Source organism: Daucus carota, chromosome 9 (assembly GCF_001625215.2).
Source record: "Daucus carota subsp. sativus chromosome 9, DH1 v3.0, whole genome shotgun sequence".
Lineage (NCBI taxonomy): Eukaryota > Viridiplantae > Streptophyta > Magnoliopsida > Apiales > Apiaceae > Daucus > Daucus carota.
Window position 1 is genome coordinate 6,759,157 of NC_030389.2, and position 21,772 is coordinate 6,780,928.

The window sequence follows — 21,772 nt, forward strand, 5'->3', positions numbered from 1 at the left end:
CTGTTGAATGAAATTAAAATTTGACGAAAAAAGACCAGTCATACCACAAAAAAACAACAAAAATAAGAGATAAAACTATTAAAAAGTAGTCGGTAACTACTCAACATTATTGCATATTAATATTACAAACAGGGTAGAAGCAAGTTTCATAGTTTAGCCACACACATGTAGTCTACGGGGTAGAGGTGAAGTTGAAGGTAGCACAAGTTGTACGTTTGAACAACAAAGAGTTGCTAAATCCAAGTCTTGATCTTGCGAGATCGAACTCGAGAAGATTATTCTCTAGCTGGTATGAACCGATCACAATCGGGTTTCTAGGCTTTATCCCTCCATCCACAAACCCTAAGCACCACACATCAGGTCTTGCCAGCACCAATGAGTTTGCTCCAGATATTGTCCAAGTAACATTTTCATTTTGTAAAAGCAGGTCAATACTCGGAGCTGCAGGTCCCATTCTCGATGTTGCTATGTTACTGGTGTTGAAACACAAGCCGAAAGGAGACACTGGTGGTTGAATTTGAGGCGCCCAAGATAGCTGATCACCGAAAAATTTAGTTACGGCCATGAAAATTGAGTGATGGAGTGTGGTATAAGGTGTTGTGGTGCTAATCAAAGCTTTAGCGAAGGACCCTCGTTTGGTTCTGAAGAACGAAGAGATGTCGAATGGGAGAGCTTTTTTTCCTATATTTATTGCAGTCACTTGTATGTGATACCCTCCTCTAGGGCCAATAGTTAGGGGAGTATACCCTACTATTGGATGCGAAACAGTATCATATCCAGGATCAAGCTCATAAGGTCCTTTTCCGAAGAAAATGACCCCGTTACCTTTATTAGATGAAGGGAGACACAAGCCAAATTTTGGTCGAAATCCAAAATGTGAAGCAAGCTGGTGTGGTATTGCAACCGGATTATGCCCTAAACCAGCTACTCCCACCACATCTTTTGGTAAAGGCCCTGCCAATAATCTAGATGGAGCGCATGAAAAGATGAACTGAGGGACATCAACAAACACACCAGATGTCGGCCCATGGGCCAGTTGAATCGAGACAATGTCTTGGCCTAGTTCACCTAAGACATTCCAGTGGGTGAGGGGGTTTGTGGTCATTACAGCACATGCGTTGTCATGGCAACCTGGCCTAGCCGGAGCCGAGCAGTTGTGGCAGTAGTGATTACCCACTCTAGAGCACTGAGTGGAATGACAAAATGGAAATTGATAAGTTGTGGATGTGTAGTTTCTTTCACAGTCAATCCATAAAAACTTGTTGCTTAGATCAACGAGAAGCGGAGTTGCTGCACGAGGAGTTCCTTTCTGAATATTTGTTACATGGAGACTCGTTGCACTATCTTTAGTCACCGGAAGCACAAGGGTGTCAAGCTGAAAGGGGAGTTGATATTTGGATAGCACACCAGGTGATAGGATAGAGAGGAAGACCACCAAAATTTTAAGGATTGAAGTAGCCATAGTAGAAGCTTTGTGGAAATGAAATAACTTAGATAGTATTTATATATATTTATCATGTATTCGAGTTAGGAGATGCATGTCGAAATCAGTGACAAAAGAATTTGGTTTTTAGTAATAAATTTGGAGCTTATTATATGAGTGTGACCTTAAAAGATGAAACTGCCCATTTTAGCATATAAGGATAAATAAAATTGATGATTATCTCTTCATACACGTACATAACATAGGATGAAAGTGGTTCCCGCATGAGCTGTCTTTATATGTATACGGCAGGTTGAGGATAAACTTGACTATTTGTTGTGGGTTGATTTTACTTTAATCATATACATGGTGTCTTTCATGCGGAGAATCATGAAGGTCTTGTTTGATGATGATAAAAGTATAGCAAAATGTTGGGTATCCCAAACAAATTTCTTAAAATTTCTTAAATTTCACGTGTCATCTTTCGATTGGATATCGAGTCATTAAGCTGCAATTCCATCATTTTACTAATATAATCATCTCAAATTGACGCATCACCTATTTAAGAACATTTTGAGAAAATAATTTGGGGTACTTATCATTACCCTAAAATATATACTTAGTTATAATGTTTATACTGTTTTCCTATGATTGTCCCATGAGCACCCAATAAGCACAAAATTTGATAAATTTATCTTGTTTTAATTGACTTACACTCTTTAATAATGGTGGCCCCTCTACATTTACAACAACCACACCAATCAAAAAAATCCAAATTCATAAAGTTATACTCCCAGTATTTTTATAAATCTGAAGTTTGGGTTTTTACACATATTTTTTAGATAAACTAATTGAATCATTAGAATCAATATCTTTATATTTTATATAAATTAAATAATATTTTATTTAGAAAAATAAAATACAATAATAATAAATTTAAATATAATCAATATTTTTAAAATTATGTATAAAAAAAAACATAAAATATTTGAAAACAGAATAGTAATCATTTTACACTTGTTTTTTTTTTTTTTTGATCAAAGAGAATTCCATTAACTTAATAAATCAGTCAGACACAAGTGTCTCCAACAAAACAGATGGAGGAGACGAGAAACTAATAAAGCTTTGTTAAAATAAAGCTTTGTTATTAATTTAATTGAAAATCATAATTCAGTATACGTACCCTTTAGTTAGATATGGGTCTTGTCTAATACATTAAGCCCACATTCAAAGGCCCATGTCAGATTTGAATGTCTTCCCATAACCGATTTTATTTTATGTTACGAAAAGCAAAATAGTCAATAAAATACTCAAACTTAGACAGGACAAATTGTCAATCACAATTTAATTGTAAAGTAAAAAATGGCTAAATAAATAAATATATTATTTTCAGACCGTTTAACACTTATGCCTTTTTTGTTAAATAGTATAACATGAACTTATTAGGAATTGACGTGAATTTATACCGAAGGCAACGCAATAATAAAATAATAAGAAAATCTAAAATTAATTCAGAAAAATATAAAAAAGAGAATTTGAATTCAATTGAAAGGGGAGAACATAGTTAAAAAATCAGGATAGTCGGAAAGAAAGATGAGCTTATGCTCGTTCACAAAAACTGCAACATTCAAACTTTTTTCATTTATGAAAAATTTAAAAATTTTAATATAAATGAGTGACCCAAACAAGACCAAAAATGATCGATAATCTGCATGATACATTCGGAAAAAAAATGATTTGTTAGTTAATTAACCCGCAAATAAGCATATACGACCAACACATTTCTTTTACATAATAGAATGAAACAATAAAAAAATTATTACTTTTCATTTTTCCTATAGGATATTAACTTTAGTGTAAGTGATTACTTGTTTTTTTAATTATTATCAATCTAAGTGTTGTTTAAAAAAAATATATTATTGACCATTTATACGGGATATTGACATTAAGGAATCGAATTTGACCTATTTTTCAATCAAAAAATTGCTTATTCATCATTTAGGACTAACTCATGACATTTCGGGGACGTCTAACTCTCTAAGCATCGTTTGAACGAATGTTTAAATCGATATTTAAAGCATTAGAGTAATCTTAAAATTGATATTTAAATCATGGGATATTGGTGTTTGATAGTTAGATTTTGAACTTGATTTTCTAATTTTTGAAAAGCTAACTGGATGATTTTTTAAATTTAGAAAATTATTATTTGTATAGTTAAAAATAAAAACAGTAATTTTAATAAATGTTTTTATTTGAAAAGGTTACTTGACTCCGTCGGTTTGTCCACTACCGAGTACCGGCTAAATATATTATAATTTTGATATTTGTAAAATGGAATCATATTTTTGGAAAATAAATAAAATAGTGAATAACGTGGCAGACAGAAAGTACATAAATAATTGTGATGCCCTAGGATTAGATACAACAAGTATATTGAGGAAGTACACTGGTCTAGTTGACTATTCATCCATCCATGGAAACCAGTTCTGTTTAAAATACAAAGTACAGCCAATAAAATTGTCTACCCACTTCATTATTGTCTTGGTTTTTGAACTGTCTTTCCTCCAAACCAACCAAGCCACTAAATTTCATAAATATAAATACCAAGGCACTTTCCCCGTGTTTGCACGTATTTCGAGGCTCAAATAAAGTGTAGTTACATAATTTTTTTTGAAAATTTTCTTTTTTTCGGTATAAAAATTTAGACATCAAATTTTTATTCAGAAAAAGAAAATTTTAAAAAAATATTGTGGAACTATACTTTAAAGGAGCCTTAAAAAACGTGGCAAAAAGTAGCGTATACAATTTATTGGGACAGAGGGAGTAATTAAATAGTACTCTTGTGTAGGGGTGAGCAAAACCGAACCGGAACCGAAAAACTGAACCGAACCGTGTAAATTCGGTTCGGTTCGGTCCTAATTTTCTGAAAATTTGGTCCATTCGGTCCGGACCGAATAGACCGAAATAAAGTTCGGTCCGGTTCGGTCCGTAAAAAAATATTTCGGTCCGGACTGACTAGACCGAATAGTCCGATGTGTATATATATATATATATATATATATATATATATATATATATATATATTTTAATTTATATTTATATTATATATATCTTATATGTTATAATTATAATATGTAATTTGTAAATTTAATAATATCTTTCTTTAATGAATTGGGGGTGATTAATTAATATGAAAATTTTAAAATAAATCATGAATTTTAGTTTTATTTATAATATAATTTTTTATTTTAAAAATAATTCTGGTTCTTTTGGTCCGGACCAGACCGAACCGAATTATTTCGGTTCGGTCCGATTCGGTCCATTATAAAACTTCGGTCCGGAAAAAATTCAAACTTCAGTTCTTGGTCTATTCGGTTCGGTCCGGTTTTGGACCGAACCGACCAAATGCTCACCCCCTACTCCTGTGTTTAATATGCAGACTGCACTAAAATTTAGCAAAAATTAAAAACCAAGGCACTTTGATCAGAAATTACTCTAGTTTCAATTTGCAGACTGTAGAATTTAGAGATGTCAAAATGTTGGCCTTTCAATAGCAGGCATTGAAATCTATATCCATGTAAACAGTGACTTTTGGTTGTGAGTTGTGACTCAATTATTGCAGATCCAACCACATGTTTGTAATTAAGACACCCAGTCCACCTCAATTAAACAAAACCAAGTCCATCTCTTCCAGATATCTTCATGTGTCCTGACAATAAACAACTCCAAATTCTAGAGCATCTTGAAGCACAGCTTTGAGAATCAACTAAATTAAGTGCAGAAGCTAGATGAACTCCCATGTCCAATAACATATATGTAAGATGTGATGAGTGAAATTCATGGTATATCTATTAGTTTCCTCTGTAAATTCTATAAAACTCTATAAGGCAAAACCTAATAAGCAACTTGTTTCTCATCACCATTTTGAGAACATTGTCAATTTGCTATTGATCCCTATCACACAGCACATGTATCTATAACACTGTCTTGCCTTCATGAACATGAGAATTTACTCCAACTAAATGAACCTGTGTTAGTAAAAGCACTTAAAATGCCAAACTAGAAGCAACAACTACTCATTTCCAATTAACAAAGGCACAAATTTTGCTTAATCTTACTATTTGTGTAAGAGTTATCCTCCATCACAAAAGTTACACAATCATAAGTCCCAATATAGCAAAACCATAACATATCACAGCTACACTCCCTGACAATTTACATAATACTACAACTATCAGTGTTTTCATCATTGAAGTAGTGGGTAATATTATCATTAACATGAGGCGGCATCATCGGTGGCGGACCATAGCTCATCGCATGCTGCGGCCGACCATACATTGCCGGATTGTACATTCCTCCAGCTGCCTGCTGCTGGTTCATCATCATCGCCGCCATATACTGTTGTTGTTGCTGATTGTAGGGGTTCCCCTGCCCCATCCCTTGATAATACCCTCCCGAAATTGCTCCGGCCGGGTGACCTTGAACCGCCGGATAGCTCCCCATTTGACCCATCGGATAACTACCCATCTGACCTCCCATCTGACCCATTGGGTTGTTCCCCATTTGACCCATGGGGTAACTACCCATTTGACCCATTTGTCCCATAGGCCTACCAGCTGCACCTCCATTATGAGACTTCATATCATGAAAACCATCATGCTTTGCAGCCCCCTTCACATTAATACCCCGGCTACCATTACTATATGGATCCCCACCAGGTCCACCACCATAATGCCCACCATTATTATGCCCATCACCACCTTTGTTTTTTCCTCCATTGTTAACTTTAACTTCTCCTTGCAATTTCCCACTATTTTTACCACCACCACCATTTTTACCACCGTCATTTTTACCTCCGAAATTCTTACTATCAAATTTTTTACCATCACCACCTTGATTGTCTTTCCCACCCTTCTTGCCCTCTTTTCCACCAATTTCACCACTTTTTTTACCCCCATCTTTTTTCCCATCAGACTTCCCCATCAAGCTTTTGAATGAGAACCCCCCCTTATTTTTCTCACCCTTTTCTTTTTTGTCATCCTTCTTTCCATCTTTTTTACCATCCTTCCCGTCTTTTTTACCCTTAACATCTATAGGTAAATCAAACCCTCCTTTCTTACTATTTCCACCAAAATTCATCATCCCCATTCCTCCATTTCCCATACCCAATTTCATCTTATTATCTTGAAACTTCTGAACATTCCGGTGATCATCGAAACCATGACCACCGAACTCCTCATCATCCTCATCATCATATTCATCGTCATCATCATAATCATCATCACTATACTCATCACTATATTCATCGTCATCAACAGGGAAATCAAACTTCACCGTTTTCTGGTCCTTCGAAGGCATCTTGAAATCTTTCGAGCTTTTTCCATGCTGTTGCAATATTTGTTGGAACTGGGCTTGTTGTTGTTGAAGATTCTTTTGCTGATCTTTCCCACCCTTCTGTTGAGGCTTGTTGTTATCCTTCCCACCTTTATTACTTCCATTATCCATCTGCATATTTTTGAACATATTGTTCATCATCATATTGTTTGAGCCTTTCTGTGCTCCTCCCCATAGCTCCGCGTGTTTGCCCGACTTCACTAGCTTCTTAACCAGTGCGTTCGGATCAACATTTCCCATCACAGTCACTTTCCCTTGCTCTGAATCTATACTTGTTGAATACACCCCTGCCAAAAATTAAAAATTTAATTAAAAAAATATTCTGAACTGTAACATAACTCGTATATGCAGAGCTACGAACCAGAATCCTTGTCCAGCTAAAAATTGATTCTAATAAAATAGGCTGAAGAAACAAAAATTAATACCATAAACAAGATGCAGAACTAGACATGAAAGAGCCTTGAACTCTGTTATTTTTTTAATTTTTTTTATATTTTCCTAATAATTGTTGAGATTATACTAGCCAATTTTTCTACACATAATATTGAAGATTTTGGACTTGAATTTAAGAACTAAAGTTTAATCTTTTGAACTGCAACATAACTCATTTGTTAAACTAAAGCTGAAGCCCCTGTCTTTATTTCAATTTTTTTAAAAATCCTACAAGAATGAGAGCTCAAAAACACCAAACTGAAAGCTCTAACATGATCTAACAGACTAACAGTACCAGGCATATAATTATGAAGGAGTTGATACTTCAGTTTAAGAAAGTTACAATCTTGGGAACTGGGTCAGAGCTCATTAGTGCAAAAACAAGATAATCCATTTATTTTTTTGTTCTACTTTCTAACAAAATCACCAAAAAACAACTGAGAAATTGCTTCAAAGCTAAAGAATCATATTACAATTTACAGTATGCATACCTTCCATTTTCTGCAGCAACTTCTTGACCTTATGTTTACATCCATCACAGTGTATGTTCACTCTAAGCACACAGCTCTACACCCAAGTTCCACAAAACAAGTAAACATCACTAAACAAGACCAAAACAAGTGACTTAAACTAAAAAAAAACATAATAAACCAGCACTAAAAGTACCTGCATCTTCATAATATCTTGCTTATTCATCCTGTCAAGATCTGAGCCACTCAGACAACAAAGAATGAAAGAGAGAAACAAGTTAATGTGTAAAACACTCCTCAAAAGGATTCCTAGGAGAGTTGCTTGGTGGGGTAGTTCCAACCAAAAAAACTGAGCTAATTGTATGTTTTTTAAGAGTCTTGGTTGAGAAGAGAGAGTGGAATGAGTAGATTAATATTTATAGAGAGGAGGGAATCAAGGAGGAAAGGAAGCATGAAGGTGGGTTAATAAAGAAGTGATAAAAGAGTTGGATTTATAGGGAGTAGCAGCTGGACATTACCTTTGTACTATCACCTAGCTAGCTCTCTCAGTGTGATTTGAATTACTGGCTTGATTAGATTTGACTCTGACAACTAGATATTTTACACTTTCTCTTGTTTTTGAGAATTCACAGGGGAAAATATCTAATTTAAGCTGCTCGAATCAAAATTAATTGAATCATGAAACGAAGGGTTGATAAATGATCAGTTTGCGTAAAAACCAAACAATAAAATTATTGGGCGTGTGATGTAAAACACTGATCGAGATAAATCAAAAATTAAGGAGATAAAAACAAGTATAATAAAACCTGAGTCCAGTGCGTGATTGTTCCCCACCAACGAGCTCGAAATCGAGTAAGAAAATTATCACCAAAAGATAGGATGGAAAAAGATGTGACCGCCAGATATTTTTGAGATGATCAACCTAACAACCTATAAGAATATATATAAGTGCACAGAAACTTGTGCGCTACTTTTTTCCATAATTAAATATTATTAATTATGGAACTGATGTAATACTTGCAAGTTACTCTATCCCATAAATAATCTGAAATAAAATCAGATTATAATATATGAAGATATCCGCCCTATCAATTAATCTCAAACAAAATCAAATTACCTTATATCATAATATTTGAGTCAAGTTCCAATGAAAATAATAAATTCCATTATCTTGGCAAAAAAATAAAATAATTTCAATTATTAAAAAAATATCATCATATCTCACACATTTCTTAGTCATAATGTTCAACTTACCGATATGGACTAAAATCCATATTTCCCAACATGAATTAGAATCGTAAACGAATTTAGGAGGTAGTTAAAATCATTCGGTAAAGAACTCGATTCAGTTTAGTTCGGTTACTTAAATTCCTTTTCATTAACACAAATGTTGATCGAAGACACAGCGTACATTCAACCTGCCGTCGTAATGTCAGTCATGCGTGTGAAAATTTAAGAGCCCTGAGAGTCCGAGAGACGAGACTATACTCTTTGACTTGAGAGTTGAAACTCGCAGTGGTTTTGATTCTTACAAGTACTGTACATATATATCCTCGTTATGTACATGGGTTCCCTGGGCGGTTGCCGTGTTGAATCATACTTGTATTATGTCAAAGTTTAGTGTGAGACCGCCAAACTATTAATGGTGGTATGTTTTGCACCATTCATCATCTCGTTTATCATACACTAATCTGCATGTCACACCAACAGCACCGAGAGTCGGTGCTCTAAGCAAAGTTAATAAAGCCGGGTACAATAATATTGAGACTTTCTGGGTGAGTTTAAAATAAATATTTAATGTTTAAAATAAAAAAGAGAATTAGAAGTTATAAACCAATTAAAACTTATAAGTAATTATAGTGTTTGGAAAAGGTAGAAGCCATCAAACAAAAGTTAGGTGGTGTTTGGGAAACGTTTATAAGTCCGGCTTCTGGACTTATAAGTTAAAAGCACTTATTTGTACTGTTTGTATAAAAAGTCGAGAAGCACTTAAAAGAAGTTAGGATTACTAGCTTTTGTTTCTGGACTTCTACTTCTTTCCCAAACAGTTTAATCACTTATAAGTCTTAACTTGCTTCTGACTTCTAATTCACTTTTTTATTGGGTTTTATATCAAACTGACCACTCGTTGCGTCAAAATATCTCACTTGACCCACACATCTCAACGGGGACTCATTTAAGCCACTGTAAACCAAATTCATATCATTTTACCCACGTCACTATTCATACATCTTTACTTAATCATTTGTCAAAAATTAACCGTTTGTTTTTTTACAACGAAACCACTTCGAGTACTTTCATAAATGTCTCTAGTATTTATCAAAATAATTTGAGAATTTTTAAAGCAACATAACTATGTAATTAAAAATATATGTAGCTATAAATATATATTTATTTGATCACCCTTGTTATGTTGCTTTATAATTTCCCAAATTATTTCGATAAATACTAGAGATAATTATGAAAGTACTCGAAGTGGTTTCGTAGTAAAAAAACAAACGGTTAATTTTTTATAAATGATTAAGTAAAAAGGTATGAATAGTATGTGGGTAAATTGATATGTATTTGGTTTATAGTGGCTTAAATGAGCCCCCGTTGAGATGTGTGGGTCAAGTGAGATATTTTGACCCAACGAGTGGCATGTTTGATATAAAACCCCTTTTTTATTTTAAGCAAAAAGCACTTATTTTAAGCTCACCCAAACACCCCCTTAGTATTCTTAACTTCTTTTAAGTACTTCTTGATTTTTTAAACAAACGGTACGAATAAGTGTTTCTAACTTATAAACTCAGAAGTCGAACTTTTAAGTTTCGACTAAACACCCCCGATGTCTTGAATGAAACTTTGTATATTCCGAAATAAGTGTTAGCTTTGAGATTTTACGTCTACGTTGATGTATTAAAAAAATGATTCTAAATGGATAATAAACTTTTATTAAAAAATTAAAAAATAATGTGTAAAAATATGTTTTATTTACACTTCAAATTACGTGTAAAAAATCAAAACAACACTTATTTCGTAATATAATGAGTATTTTATATCGAAATTTAAATTATTTAACAAATAATTGCTCCAACAATATTCTATCCCAAACTATTTATATCAATGAAAAATTAGCTTCACTCCGTTTCAAAATATCTCTCCCTTCCATTTTTCCCTTTCATTTTTCACTTCCTTCCGAAAATAATTTAAATATATTATGATTTTAATGACAAGTCATAATTATAATACATGCCGTTGAAGTTATATACTCCCTCTGTGTCTTTTTTTCTTTTCCTATTTGCAATGTCGGGACTGTTCATAACATGAGATAAATTACTAATTTACATTAAATATGTAAGACTAAATATAATCGTTAGTGATCTTGTTGGATTCGTATTCACGAGTACTTTAATATGGTGAAGTTTTTATATTTAATATCAAGACGAAATTAAAGATATTAACGATTAAAAGTGTGTATTGGCAAACGTGTCAAAGACAAACAGGAAAAGTATTAAGAGACGGAGGGAGTACCAAGATAATATCTTAACTCACTGGAAATCTAAATTTTATTACATTATAATATTTAATAAGATACTAGTACTATTCGACTTGCTTTTTGAGAAAGGCAGCACTGTTGGTGTGTCACGTATTCATGTTCGTTCTAACTAATTTGGAAAAATTTACAACCTCATGACAACCAGAAATGCCAAACAAAATTTGGACTGTGCAGGATTCGAAACTTGGACTATGTCTCACAGTATTCGTCTATATATGTACCAAAATTTTAAATAAACTCAAAAAGACAAGAATGAAAATAGAGAAATTTATTTGACAGCTGCAACTAGCATTTTGTGTCCAAGTTTGATTATCATCCAAAATGACCAGATTGTTACAACATAAATTTAGGAACGCGTTTGCTTGCTAAATGCTAAGTTACATGTTACATTTTTTTTACATAATAATTTCAATTATAGTGTCAATACATCTAAAACAGTATGTATGAATTCACATCAAGTATTTATAGTTTATATTCACACGTGTTATATATATATATATATATATATATATATATATATATATATATATATATATATATATATATATATATATTTGTATATATATATATATTTGTATATATATAGGGCATTGCTCAAAACAGAACCCCCTTAAAAGAATAACAAAGAAGACATTTTGGAATCGAACATAGAATCTCATCTAAAACTTGAATTAAATTCTAACTTTAAGCTAATTAACCATTTATTATGAATAATAATAGTATCTAGCATGTTTAACAACAATTATATATTAAAAATAACATGATTCTATGTGATATTAATCATGTAAAGAATATATACATGATTTTATTCTGGATTCTGTTCTGAATTCTATAATATTTCATATTAATAATTTGGATAGATTTGGATGTTAGATTTCATATATTAAGTTTAGTTAGTGCTTAACTATATAAATATAATCATAACAAATCATTTTTTATGAAAGAAAAAGTGTTATGATAGTGTTCAGTGTTGTTCTTTTTTTAAAGTGTTCTGTGTGGAGTGCAACTCTCTCTCTCTCTCTCTATATATATATATATATATATACTCCCTCCGTCCCACCAGGTTCTTTACGTTACTTTTTGGCACGCATTTTAATGCTCCTATAAAGTATACTTACATTATATATTTATTTTTGAAAAAAATTCCGAAAAAAAGTTTGACGTTTAAACTTTTATTCAAAAAATGAAAAAAATTAAAAATACATTATAGAACTATACTTTATGAGAGCCTCAAAATGCGTGCAAACAGTGTACGTAAGCTTCCTGCTGGGACGGAGGGAGTGTATATATATATATATATATATATATATATATATATATATATATATATATATATATATATATATATATATATTTGTATTCTAATATGGGCAGACTGTTTACCTAACCCACAGTTCGTGGGCCGTTGGATGAATATCCAGCGGCCAGGATAATAACCTACGTCCAGCGTTTTTTTAGCGTTGGACGAAGTCCTTCCGGTGCTTTTTTACTGCTGGACGGGGTCTTTTTCTTCGTCCAGCGGTAAAAAAGCACTGAACATATTAAATATTTGTTTTAATCTTGATCGCCGGATATGCATCCAACGGCCAGGAAACTGATTGTTGGTTAACAGCTCTATGTCTTACATATGCCAGGAACCTGAATCCTTCTAATATTATATATATACTTATATATGTATAAATTCACACGACGGGTTATCATATTTAATTATTTATATGTAAATTTACACACGTATACATGCGAATTGTCCCTCCATGTGCAGTGCAGATTTGAGCATCTTACAATTTACCACAAGCACTGCCTTTCAGTCAGAATGTAAATTATTACACATGTTAAGTTAATAATTGTACCACTATCTGTACCATTTGTTATTGTCTCAAAATCTTTCAAATATTAAGTATAAATCTTTCAAAACAAAATCGACAGAAAAAGAAAAATAGTACTGACTTTCTTAAAAGTTCTTTTTACGTTGTTAAAGATGCATTTTTAAGACTTAAATAATACAATTTTGTAATTTATTTTTAATTTTTTTCTAAATAAAAATATAAGCATTAAACTTTTATTAGATAGGAAAAAATTTAAAATAATTTATAAAACTATACTATATAAATTTTTTAAAATATGTTTCAAATTATCTGTGTCAAATATTAAGAATTTAAAGAGACCAACCGAGTACTATATAATATAACAACAGTATAATGAGACATGCTGCCAGGATTATTATAACATCTATTGCAATAATTAAGTTCATGCATCTCTGGAATATGAATTGCAAGAGTGTCCAAATAAATGTACAATTGTACATTTTGTTATGACCAAATTTGGTCATTAGAGCGGAGGGCGCGCCTCCTTCGAGGTCTGTCCGGAAGGGCGCGGCCCTTCGCACTAGTAATAAGCCAAATTTGGCTAGGTACCTGTTGGGCCGGGTATGTACTTAGTTTAACTAAGTAAGACATGAATTGGATTAAGAGTCCTATATGAGGTATCTGGACGCGCCCTCTTACTTACAAAGGAAGGACGCGACCGACCCTTGAAGACACTAATCTGAATGGAAAGGCGCAGCCCTCCGTGGCGTGACTAATCCGCCGATGTTGCGTGAAGAGGACGCGTCCTCCGAGTCACAAGGAGGGACGCCTTACTTGAGAATGTTGATGGAAGGACGCGACCGACCCTCCGTCCACCCTGTTATGACCAAAATTGGTCATGGTGTTGGAGGAGGGCGCGCCCTCTTCGGAGGTGACCGAGGGGTGCGGTCCTTGTAAGAAATGGACCATGAGATGAAGACCAAGGGCGCGCCCTTAGCGGGACGATCCCGTGGGCGCGGCCTTCGGATATTAGAAGACATGTCTGACCTGTTGTTGGGACGACTCATGGGACAAGACAACGAAGATGAAGGGCGCGCCCTCAGGGGTCGCGCCCACATGTGGACGCATTGTGTGAGAGGATGAGTGAGTCTCAGTGACGACCCTTCCGAGGGATACGAAGACTTACCCTTCCGAGGGAGATGAAGACCACCCCTCCGGGTGATATGAAGACCTACCCCTCCGGGGGATATTGAAGACAACCCTTCCGAGGGATATGAAGACTAGTGCCAGGCTCATCTGGAAGTTATCAGGCTCATCTGGTAGTTCCCGGGTTACGACCGGGCGTGATCTATAATCCCCAATCCTGCTATCTGCCGGGTTGTCCTCGTGCGGGGGCTTGGGGTGATCATGGTTGTAGAAGGCCCTCAGGGGTGACATGAAGGCCGATCATATGTCTGGGTCCTGTATTCTGGTGAGTTAGCCCTCATTGGGGGACTGAGACGATCGTGTAACTTGGCTCCTTACTTGCCTGACCTCTTAGTGAGAACCTTCACTAAGGGGGGAGGGCGCGCCCTACACCTCAGGGAATTGGTCACGGCTCTACCAAGATGTCTCCTCCATGCTACGAAAAGTAGCGGTTAGTGTCATCTCTCGTAGTGGGGATGATGCCGTATCCGTGATGTACTTGGACTAGGAGTCTGAGGTAGTTGGCCTCAAGGCTTAATTCTAACTGGAGTAGGACTCTGAAGGCGTTGGACGTCTAAGAGATAAGTCACCACCTCAGGGTTGGTCTTATCCCCAAGAGGCCTAGTCCTGATCAAACTAGGAGTCTTGGTAATAGAACTACGTACGGCTTGATCCTCTATAAATATAGGGGTACGTAGGCACATTAGGGGATCATGAGTTGCGAGCACGTGAGACCAACTCAAAACCCTAATCTCAGCCACCCCCTAAAACGCACAACCACCGCACTCCGGCGACCAAAACCACCGTCACGGATCTTGATTCCGGCCATGAACCTCATCTTTGTTGATTACCAAATTCCTCTATCAACAAATTGGCGCTAGAAGGAGGGGCTATTCAAGATCTTCATCTTAGGAGGAAGAGATGTCACACGACGGAGATTCGCACGTAGAGGAGGAGCGTTTTCCGGCAGGGCGATGGCTAGAGCACAAAAGAGGAGGAGACCTTCATCTACTTTTTCAGAAAAAGGACGATATCTCCATCGGGAGTTTGAAGGAGGACGATCATCAACTAAATTCTAGGAGGTAACCTAATGTGCGAACAAGGTATTCTGGACCGGGGAGTCAGCGAAGGATGCGATTTTCGGAGACTTGACACCTACGAAGAGGGTATGCCTCCCCCGGACAGAGTACACCTCCCCCGGAGAGAGTACACCTCCCCTGACAGGGTACGCCTCCAGGTGATGTGGTGTCCGACGACCACCGTGAGGAATGCATCCCTTGACACCTACGAAGAGGGTACGCCTCCCCCGGACAGGGTACACCTCCCCCGGATAGAGTACACCTCCCCAGGACAGGGTACACCTCCCTCTGACAGGGTACACCTCCAAGTGATGTGGTGCTCGACTACCACCGTGAGGAATGAATTCCCTGACACCTCCGAAGAAGGCGCACCTCCGGGTAAGATTCTCACAATGCTTTCGCATGTTATTGCTAACAAGTCTGTTGTGGTTTGAGTCTTTACGAGAAGGAGATCGCCTCCCTGGAAGCCTCAACGGTTTTCTGAAGGGGCGCGCCCTCCCCAGAGCAAGTAATTTGAGGTTCGCGAGAGGCGCATGTTGAAGGCCTGACCACGTGTGATGATATGAACGGGAAGGTTACGAAGGGCGAGCTATTGAGATGGAACCTAGCTCGAAAAGTCGTAAGGGTGCGCGCCTTCCCCTGACCGGGCGCGCCCTCAGGTAAATCCTAAACCCCCTCAGTATTTAGTTCCCTAAGACTACTGCATGTATAAAGTCACAGGTAATATGGTGTTACCTGTATGAGGAATACACCTCTTCGCCGTGAGGAATAGTCGCGCCTTCCTCTAACAAGGCGCGCTGTCACAAAGGGGTACGCCATATCCAACTGGTATTCTATCAGAACGAATTGCGCGCCTCCCTCTGACAAGGCGCGCCCTCTGGTATGTCTGATGCATTAATTGCTTCATATGATATTTTGTGAAGACAAACATACTCAGGAAGGAGCTCACTAGTCTTGAAGAGGTCACGTCCCTCCCTAGGGCGCGCCCTCTCGGGAGTACTCGTCACTTGAGGAAGCGCATGAGGACGCGCCCCCAGGATAGTAAGGTTGAGAAGGGAGATGTTTCAAAGACGCGCCTCCTCCCAGTTGGACGCACCCCGAGTTCCAAAGTCATGTTTCCAGGGTTGATAATTTGGGAGGACGCGCCTTCCCCTAACAGGGCGCGTCATGAGGTAACACTGACCATCAGTATTAAGTCGTATACATGATTAAGTGCAGGTCAAGTCCAACATGCTAAAGGAGCTGTCCATCTTGATGAGGGCGCGCCCTCCGTTCTACAGGAACGTAGCATGATACCTGCAAGGTCTCTGATCATGATACACTTAAGACCTTTCAAAGGTTACCAAATTATCCATGACCAGCTCTGGGTACTATGAATTTTAACCATCCATGATACGCTCTGGATGTCATCCACGATCTACTCTGGATGCTATGATTATTTACATATCCATGATACGCTCTGGATACTATATTTGCGCATCCATGATACGCTCTGGACATTATACTTGCGCATCCATGATACGCTCTGGATCTTACATATCCATGATATGCTCTGGATAACATTTTATACTATTAATTCCCCATTGAGCTATGAGCTCTGGGACCTGTGCGATGCACCGGAGTTATGTAAACCACGATAAGATTCGTGATGCCCCATATGGGATGATGTATGGACTGGGGAGTGGTGCTCTTGATTTTCTTAAGCAAGTGATTCACGCGTGAAAAAGTAAGGCTGCGCCAACGGCCGCGCCCTCTGCTTAATCCTTGCAAAAGATCAAAAGAGCCCACATTACAAGTAAGGCTGCGCCCTCTGCTTATACAGTCCTTGGAAGAAAAAGAAATATTACGAGTAAGGCAGCGCCATCGGCCGCGCCCTCTGCTTAAGCAATTCTTTAAGAAAGATAAAAAAGGGGTCATGTTATAACAAGGCAGCGCCATTCTGTAAGTCGCGCCTTATATTTACTATTCCTAGATACCATGGACACACTAAGGCTGAAAAACGGCCACAAACCTTTGCACGGCAAGGGCGCGCCCTTCTTTTGTTGAAGTTCATTAGCGCGAATGTTATGGTTAAATGTGTCCTTTGGAAGGAATAAGCGAAGCTGCGTCACTGTCAACGACAGATAGGCCGCGCCCCCTGTTTTCTTTTATCTACATAAAGATTGCTCATTACTTATATCATGACGGTGCAACAACCTCATGTTTAGCCACCTGGGCAATAATAAGATCCGCCAAAAGTAGCCGAACGGTGCTCCCCTTGGCTAAATGTCTAAAGACAGCGACATTGTATCCTTGCAAGGCTTGTGCACAGCCTGCACCTAGAAATGTTGAGGAATAAAAGTGGCTTACGTCGCGTCTCTTTGCGCGGACGCGCCCTCGGAAGAGGATGTTTGGTATGGAGTAAAAATTTCCCTGATATCTCCAATATCAAGAAAATTTGGGGAGTACTTGTTATGACCAAATTTGGTCATTAGAGCGGAGGGCGCGCCTCCTTCGAGGTCTGTCCGGAAGGGCGCGGCCCTTCGCACTAGTAATAAGCCAAATTTGGCTAGGTACCTGTTGGGCCGGGTATGTACTTAGTTTAACTAAGTAAGACATGAATTGGATTAAGAGTCCTATATGAGGTATCTGGACGCGCCCTCTTACTTACAAAGGAAGGACGCGACCGACCCTTGAAGACACTAATCTGAATGGAAAGGCGCAGCCCTCCGTGGCGTGACTAATCCGCCGATGTTGCGTGAAGAGGACGCGTCCTCCGAGTCACAAGGAGGGACGCCTTACTTGAGAATGTTGATGGAAGGACGCGACCGACCCTCCGTCCACCCTGTTATGACCAAAATTGGTCATGGTGTTGGAGGAGGGCGCGCCCTCTTCGGAGGTGACCGAGGGGTGCGGTCCTTGTAAGAAATGGACCATGAGATGAAGACCAAGGGCGCGCCCTTAGCGGGACGATCCCGTGGGCGCGGCCTTCGGATATTAGAAGACATGTCTGACCTGTTGTTGGGACGACTCATGGGACAAGACAACGAAGATGAAGGGCGCGCCCTCAGGGGTCGCGCCCACATGTGGACGCATTGTGTGAGAGGATGAGTGAGTCTCAGTGACGACCCTTCCGAGGGATACGAAGACTTACCCTTCCGAGGGAGATGAAGACCACCCCTCCGGGTGATATGAAGACCTACCCCTCCGGGGGATATTGAAGACAACCCTTCCGAGGGATATGAAGACTAGTGCCAGGCTCATCTGGAAGTTATCAGGCTCATCTGGTAGTTCCCGGGTTACGACCGGGCGTGATCTATAATCCCCAATCCTGCTATCTGCCGGGTTGTCCTCGTGCGGGGGCTTGGGGTGATCATGGTTGTAGAAGGCCCTCAGGGGTGACATGAAGGCCGATCATATGTCTGGGTCCTGTATTCTGGTGAGTTAGCCCTCATTGGGGGACTGAGACGATCGTGTAACTTGGCTCCTTACTTGCCTGACCTCTTAGTGAGAACCTTCACTAAGGGGGGAGGGCGCGCCCTACACCTCAGGGAATTGGTCACGGCTCTACCAAGATGTCTCCTCCATGCTACGAAAAGTAGCGGTTAGTGTCATCTCTCGTAGTGGGGATGATGCCGTATCCGTGATGTACTTGGACTAGGAGTCTGAGGTAGTTGGCCTCAAGGCTTAATTCTAACTGGAGTAGGACTCTGAAGGCGTTGGACGTCTAAGAGATAAGTCACCACCTCAGGGTTGGTCTTATCCCCAAGAGGCCTAGTCCTGATCAAACTAGGAGTCTTGGTAATAGAACTACGTACGGCTTGATCCTCTATAAATATAGGGGTACGTAGGCACATTAGGGGATCATGAGTTGCGAGCACGTGAGACCAACTCAAAACCCTAATCTCAGCCACCCCCTAAAACGCACAACCACCGCACTCCGGCGACCAAAACCACCGTCACGGATCTTGATTCCGGCCATGAACCTCATCTTTGTTGATTACCAAATTCCTCTATCAACACATTTGTATGTTTCTTGTACTGTTGGACAATAATATGAGTACCTTTTAATAGTACCACTAAGCCATTTTTCTATCATATCTCGTTACTTTTCTATTTTATATATTTTAGTTTAGCCATTTAGTGCCAAACGAATTGATCATTGTCCTTCAATAAGTGCAGGCAATTGGACCCATTAGCCAAAGCAACATAGTGGAATCGTTCGCTCGCCATTATTTAACGTTATGTTTCGACAAAAATTAAATCAACTCTACTCGACTGTAAAAAGTTCATGGAAATAACGGAGGTTTTTGGCTGGACTTAAAGCGGAGCTTCCCAGCCATAGGTCATGAGAATAAATGACATCTTGATTAAAGTAAAGAAGTGTGAAGTAAATTAATAACTATAAATTGTTAAGGTGTGTGGAAAAAAAAGTACAAGTTGTAAAGAAAAGCTGGCATCTTCTACTTTCAACTTTTTTCTCACGACTTTTTTAAATACTTCTCGCTTCTTCACACAAACGAGACAATAAAAACAGAAACAAGAAGTAGCTCCTGCTTCTCTCCTCCAAACAAGGGCTAAGAATGCTAATTTTGTTTCACGGCTTCTACTTATTTTCCAATTTTTTTTATAATTTATAAGTCTTAACACACTTTTAAATTCTATTCCACTTCTTTATTCTATTTTTTTTATTTTTAGAAAGAAATCACTCCTTTTAAATTCACCCAAAGGCCTCCCTTGGTTTGCAGATTATTTATGCAACTCGAAATAAACTAATCCACCAAAAGTGCAGAGTGGTTTGTAGGGAACAACCAACCAAACAAAACAACTGTGCCAAGAAGATAGTGGAATGGTCAAGAAATGAAAATGACTGGTTTTAGAAAGAAGTGGGAAATTGGTTAGGTTTAAGTTATGTCCCTCTCATTCAGATATCACAATCTCAAAGTTTCAACTAAACAAAACAATGTGTATAATTTATTATGTGAAAATTGCACTTGTTTGCTGTCCTAATAATACTTTGTTGTAACTTAAAAGCAAGGCGGTCAGGTCTTTTCTTGTCCATCTTTTTCCTGGCCCTTCTCAAGGCTCTGGTAATGAATTATACAGAATCTTGTCTGTGTCGGGTAATAATCGAGATGAGCCCATGCATCTTCCTGCCATAATACCTACTTCACCTGGCATCACTCCTACGGTTCTAACACGGTCAGGCCCTGTTGTGTCTCAGAGTTTTGATTTTTTGAGGAGGAAATGAAAAATATCTGTTCTAGTTTCATTGTCACCTCTAGAAGAGATATTCTAGAGAATGTATCGTCCGGGTTGAAATCGAAGCAGTGACGGAACCAGAGTTTATTGTTAGGAAGGGCCAAAATATGCTGAAAATTTCCCCCTTAACTGAAAATTAGAGAGAGCCAAAATATGTTGAAAACAACGTACACAAGGATTCGAACATGCGTTTAAAAAAAAAATTATACGACAACTAGTAGCACTTGATCTACATATCACACATGATTATATAAGGAGTAGTTAAAGAAATTCCAGGGAGAGCTAGGCAGGTCCTGATCCCAATGTGGCTCTGTTAATCGAAGAGATATTCTAGGAATTGTTTGGTATCGTACAATATTTTTATCTTTTCTAACTCATAGGAAGAAAAAATGCCATCAAAAGAAAATGTCATTTTAAAATTTTATCGAAATATACGTTTTGGTATCTTTACATTATATTTGAGATGTCTCTTGCAACTCTTAGAACTTATTAAAATTATAAAATTTTTGTATTATAAAAGTCAATTTCCTTATTATTTTCCGTCTATATGAATAAATTTGCTCATTATAATACTATTAGATATAGAGTAGGCAGGTTGTGATCTTAATTAAGTTTGGAGAGCATTTTAAGTGATGGCGTCCACATATTCTTGAATTATCAATATGTTATTATTTTCTTTTCTTTTTGTTTAATAATAATTTTAGAATAAAAATTTGTTTTAATATTAATCAACACTCAAAGTTGTTAATACGACCAGATACTTAAAATCATCAATACAAAAAAAACTAAATGAGAATCAAAGGAATATACAAGTTATGCTTCCTATAATTATCTGTGGGATTATGAGTTGTGATGATTAATCTTGTTAAAAACTCGGTGATACGTTAACATCATTGGTCAGGATGGAGTACTCTGCGGATAAAAGACTGTGACTTGTGAATATTTGCTTAGATAATTCAGGAATAATTTGAAAGAATTAAATTCCGAGTATAATTGATTCTGATTTAATAAGACAGTGTTGAGACTTTGAGATCAACACCTCTGAGAGCAAATCCAATGGTGATGTTAAAATAGATGTAGTTATTTTTATAATTTGAAACCAAAAAGTGATTTTTGGTGCTAAAATAGAACTTATGTTCTAATGATAAATGTAAAATAGAATCAAACATATCCAAATAAAACTATATTCTCATTATATAATCTTA

The 21,772-nt window shown here is 37.4% G+C and overlaps 2 protein-coding genes across 2 annotated transcripts; both read right to left on the reverse strand.

The window, feature by feature from the left end:
* Nucleotides 1-76: 76 nt before the first annotated feature.
* On the reverse strand, nt 77-1,595 carry LOC108203027 (gamma conglutin 1). Its single transcript, XM_064083930.1, has one exon. The coding sequence runs from the start codon at nt 1,460-1,462 to the stop codon at nt 173-175; it is 1,290 nt and encodes a 429-aa protein (XP_063940000.1). The 5' UTR covers nt 1,463-1,595; the 3' UTR covers nt 77-172.
* A 3,888-nt stretch (nt 1,596-5,483) lies between these two features.
* LOC108202860 (heavy metal-associated isoprenylated plant protein 34) lies at nt 5,484-8,183 on the reverse strand. The gene is made up of 3 exons (XM_017371433.2): nt 7,916-8,183; nt 7,741-7,816; nt 5,484-7,104 (listed from the first exon to the last, which is right to left on the reverse strand). The coding sequence occupies exons 1-3, from the start codon at nt 7,943-7,945 to the stop codon at nt 5,639-5,641; spliced, it is 1,572 nt and encodes a 523-aa protein (XP_017226922.1). The 5' UTR covers nt 7,946-8,183; the 3' UTR covers nt 5,484-5,638.
* Between the last annotated feature and the right edge of the window lie 13,589 nt (nt 8,184-21,772).

Bases quoted from the DNA above. Each gene is read 5' to 3' on its own strand.
- LOC108202860 (XM_017371433.2), bottom strand. From the start codon at position 7,945: ATGAATAAGCAAGATATTATGAAGATGCAG. The intron at 7,817-7,915 runs GTACTTTTAGTG...ACTTGGGTGTAG, and splicing joins AAGATATTATGAAGATGCAG to AGCTGTGTGCTTAGAGTGAA. The intron at 7,105-7,740 runs GTATGCATACTG...AATTTTTGGCAG, and splicing joins GTTGCTGCAGAAAATGGAAG to GGGTGTATTCAACAAGTATA.
- LOC108203027 (XM_064083930.1), bottom strand. From the start codon at position 1,462: ATGGCTACTTCAATCCTTAAAATTTTGGTGGTCTTCCTCTCTATCCTA.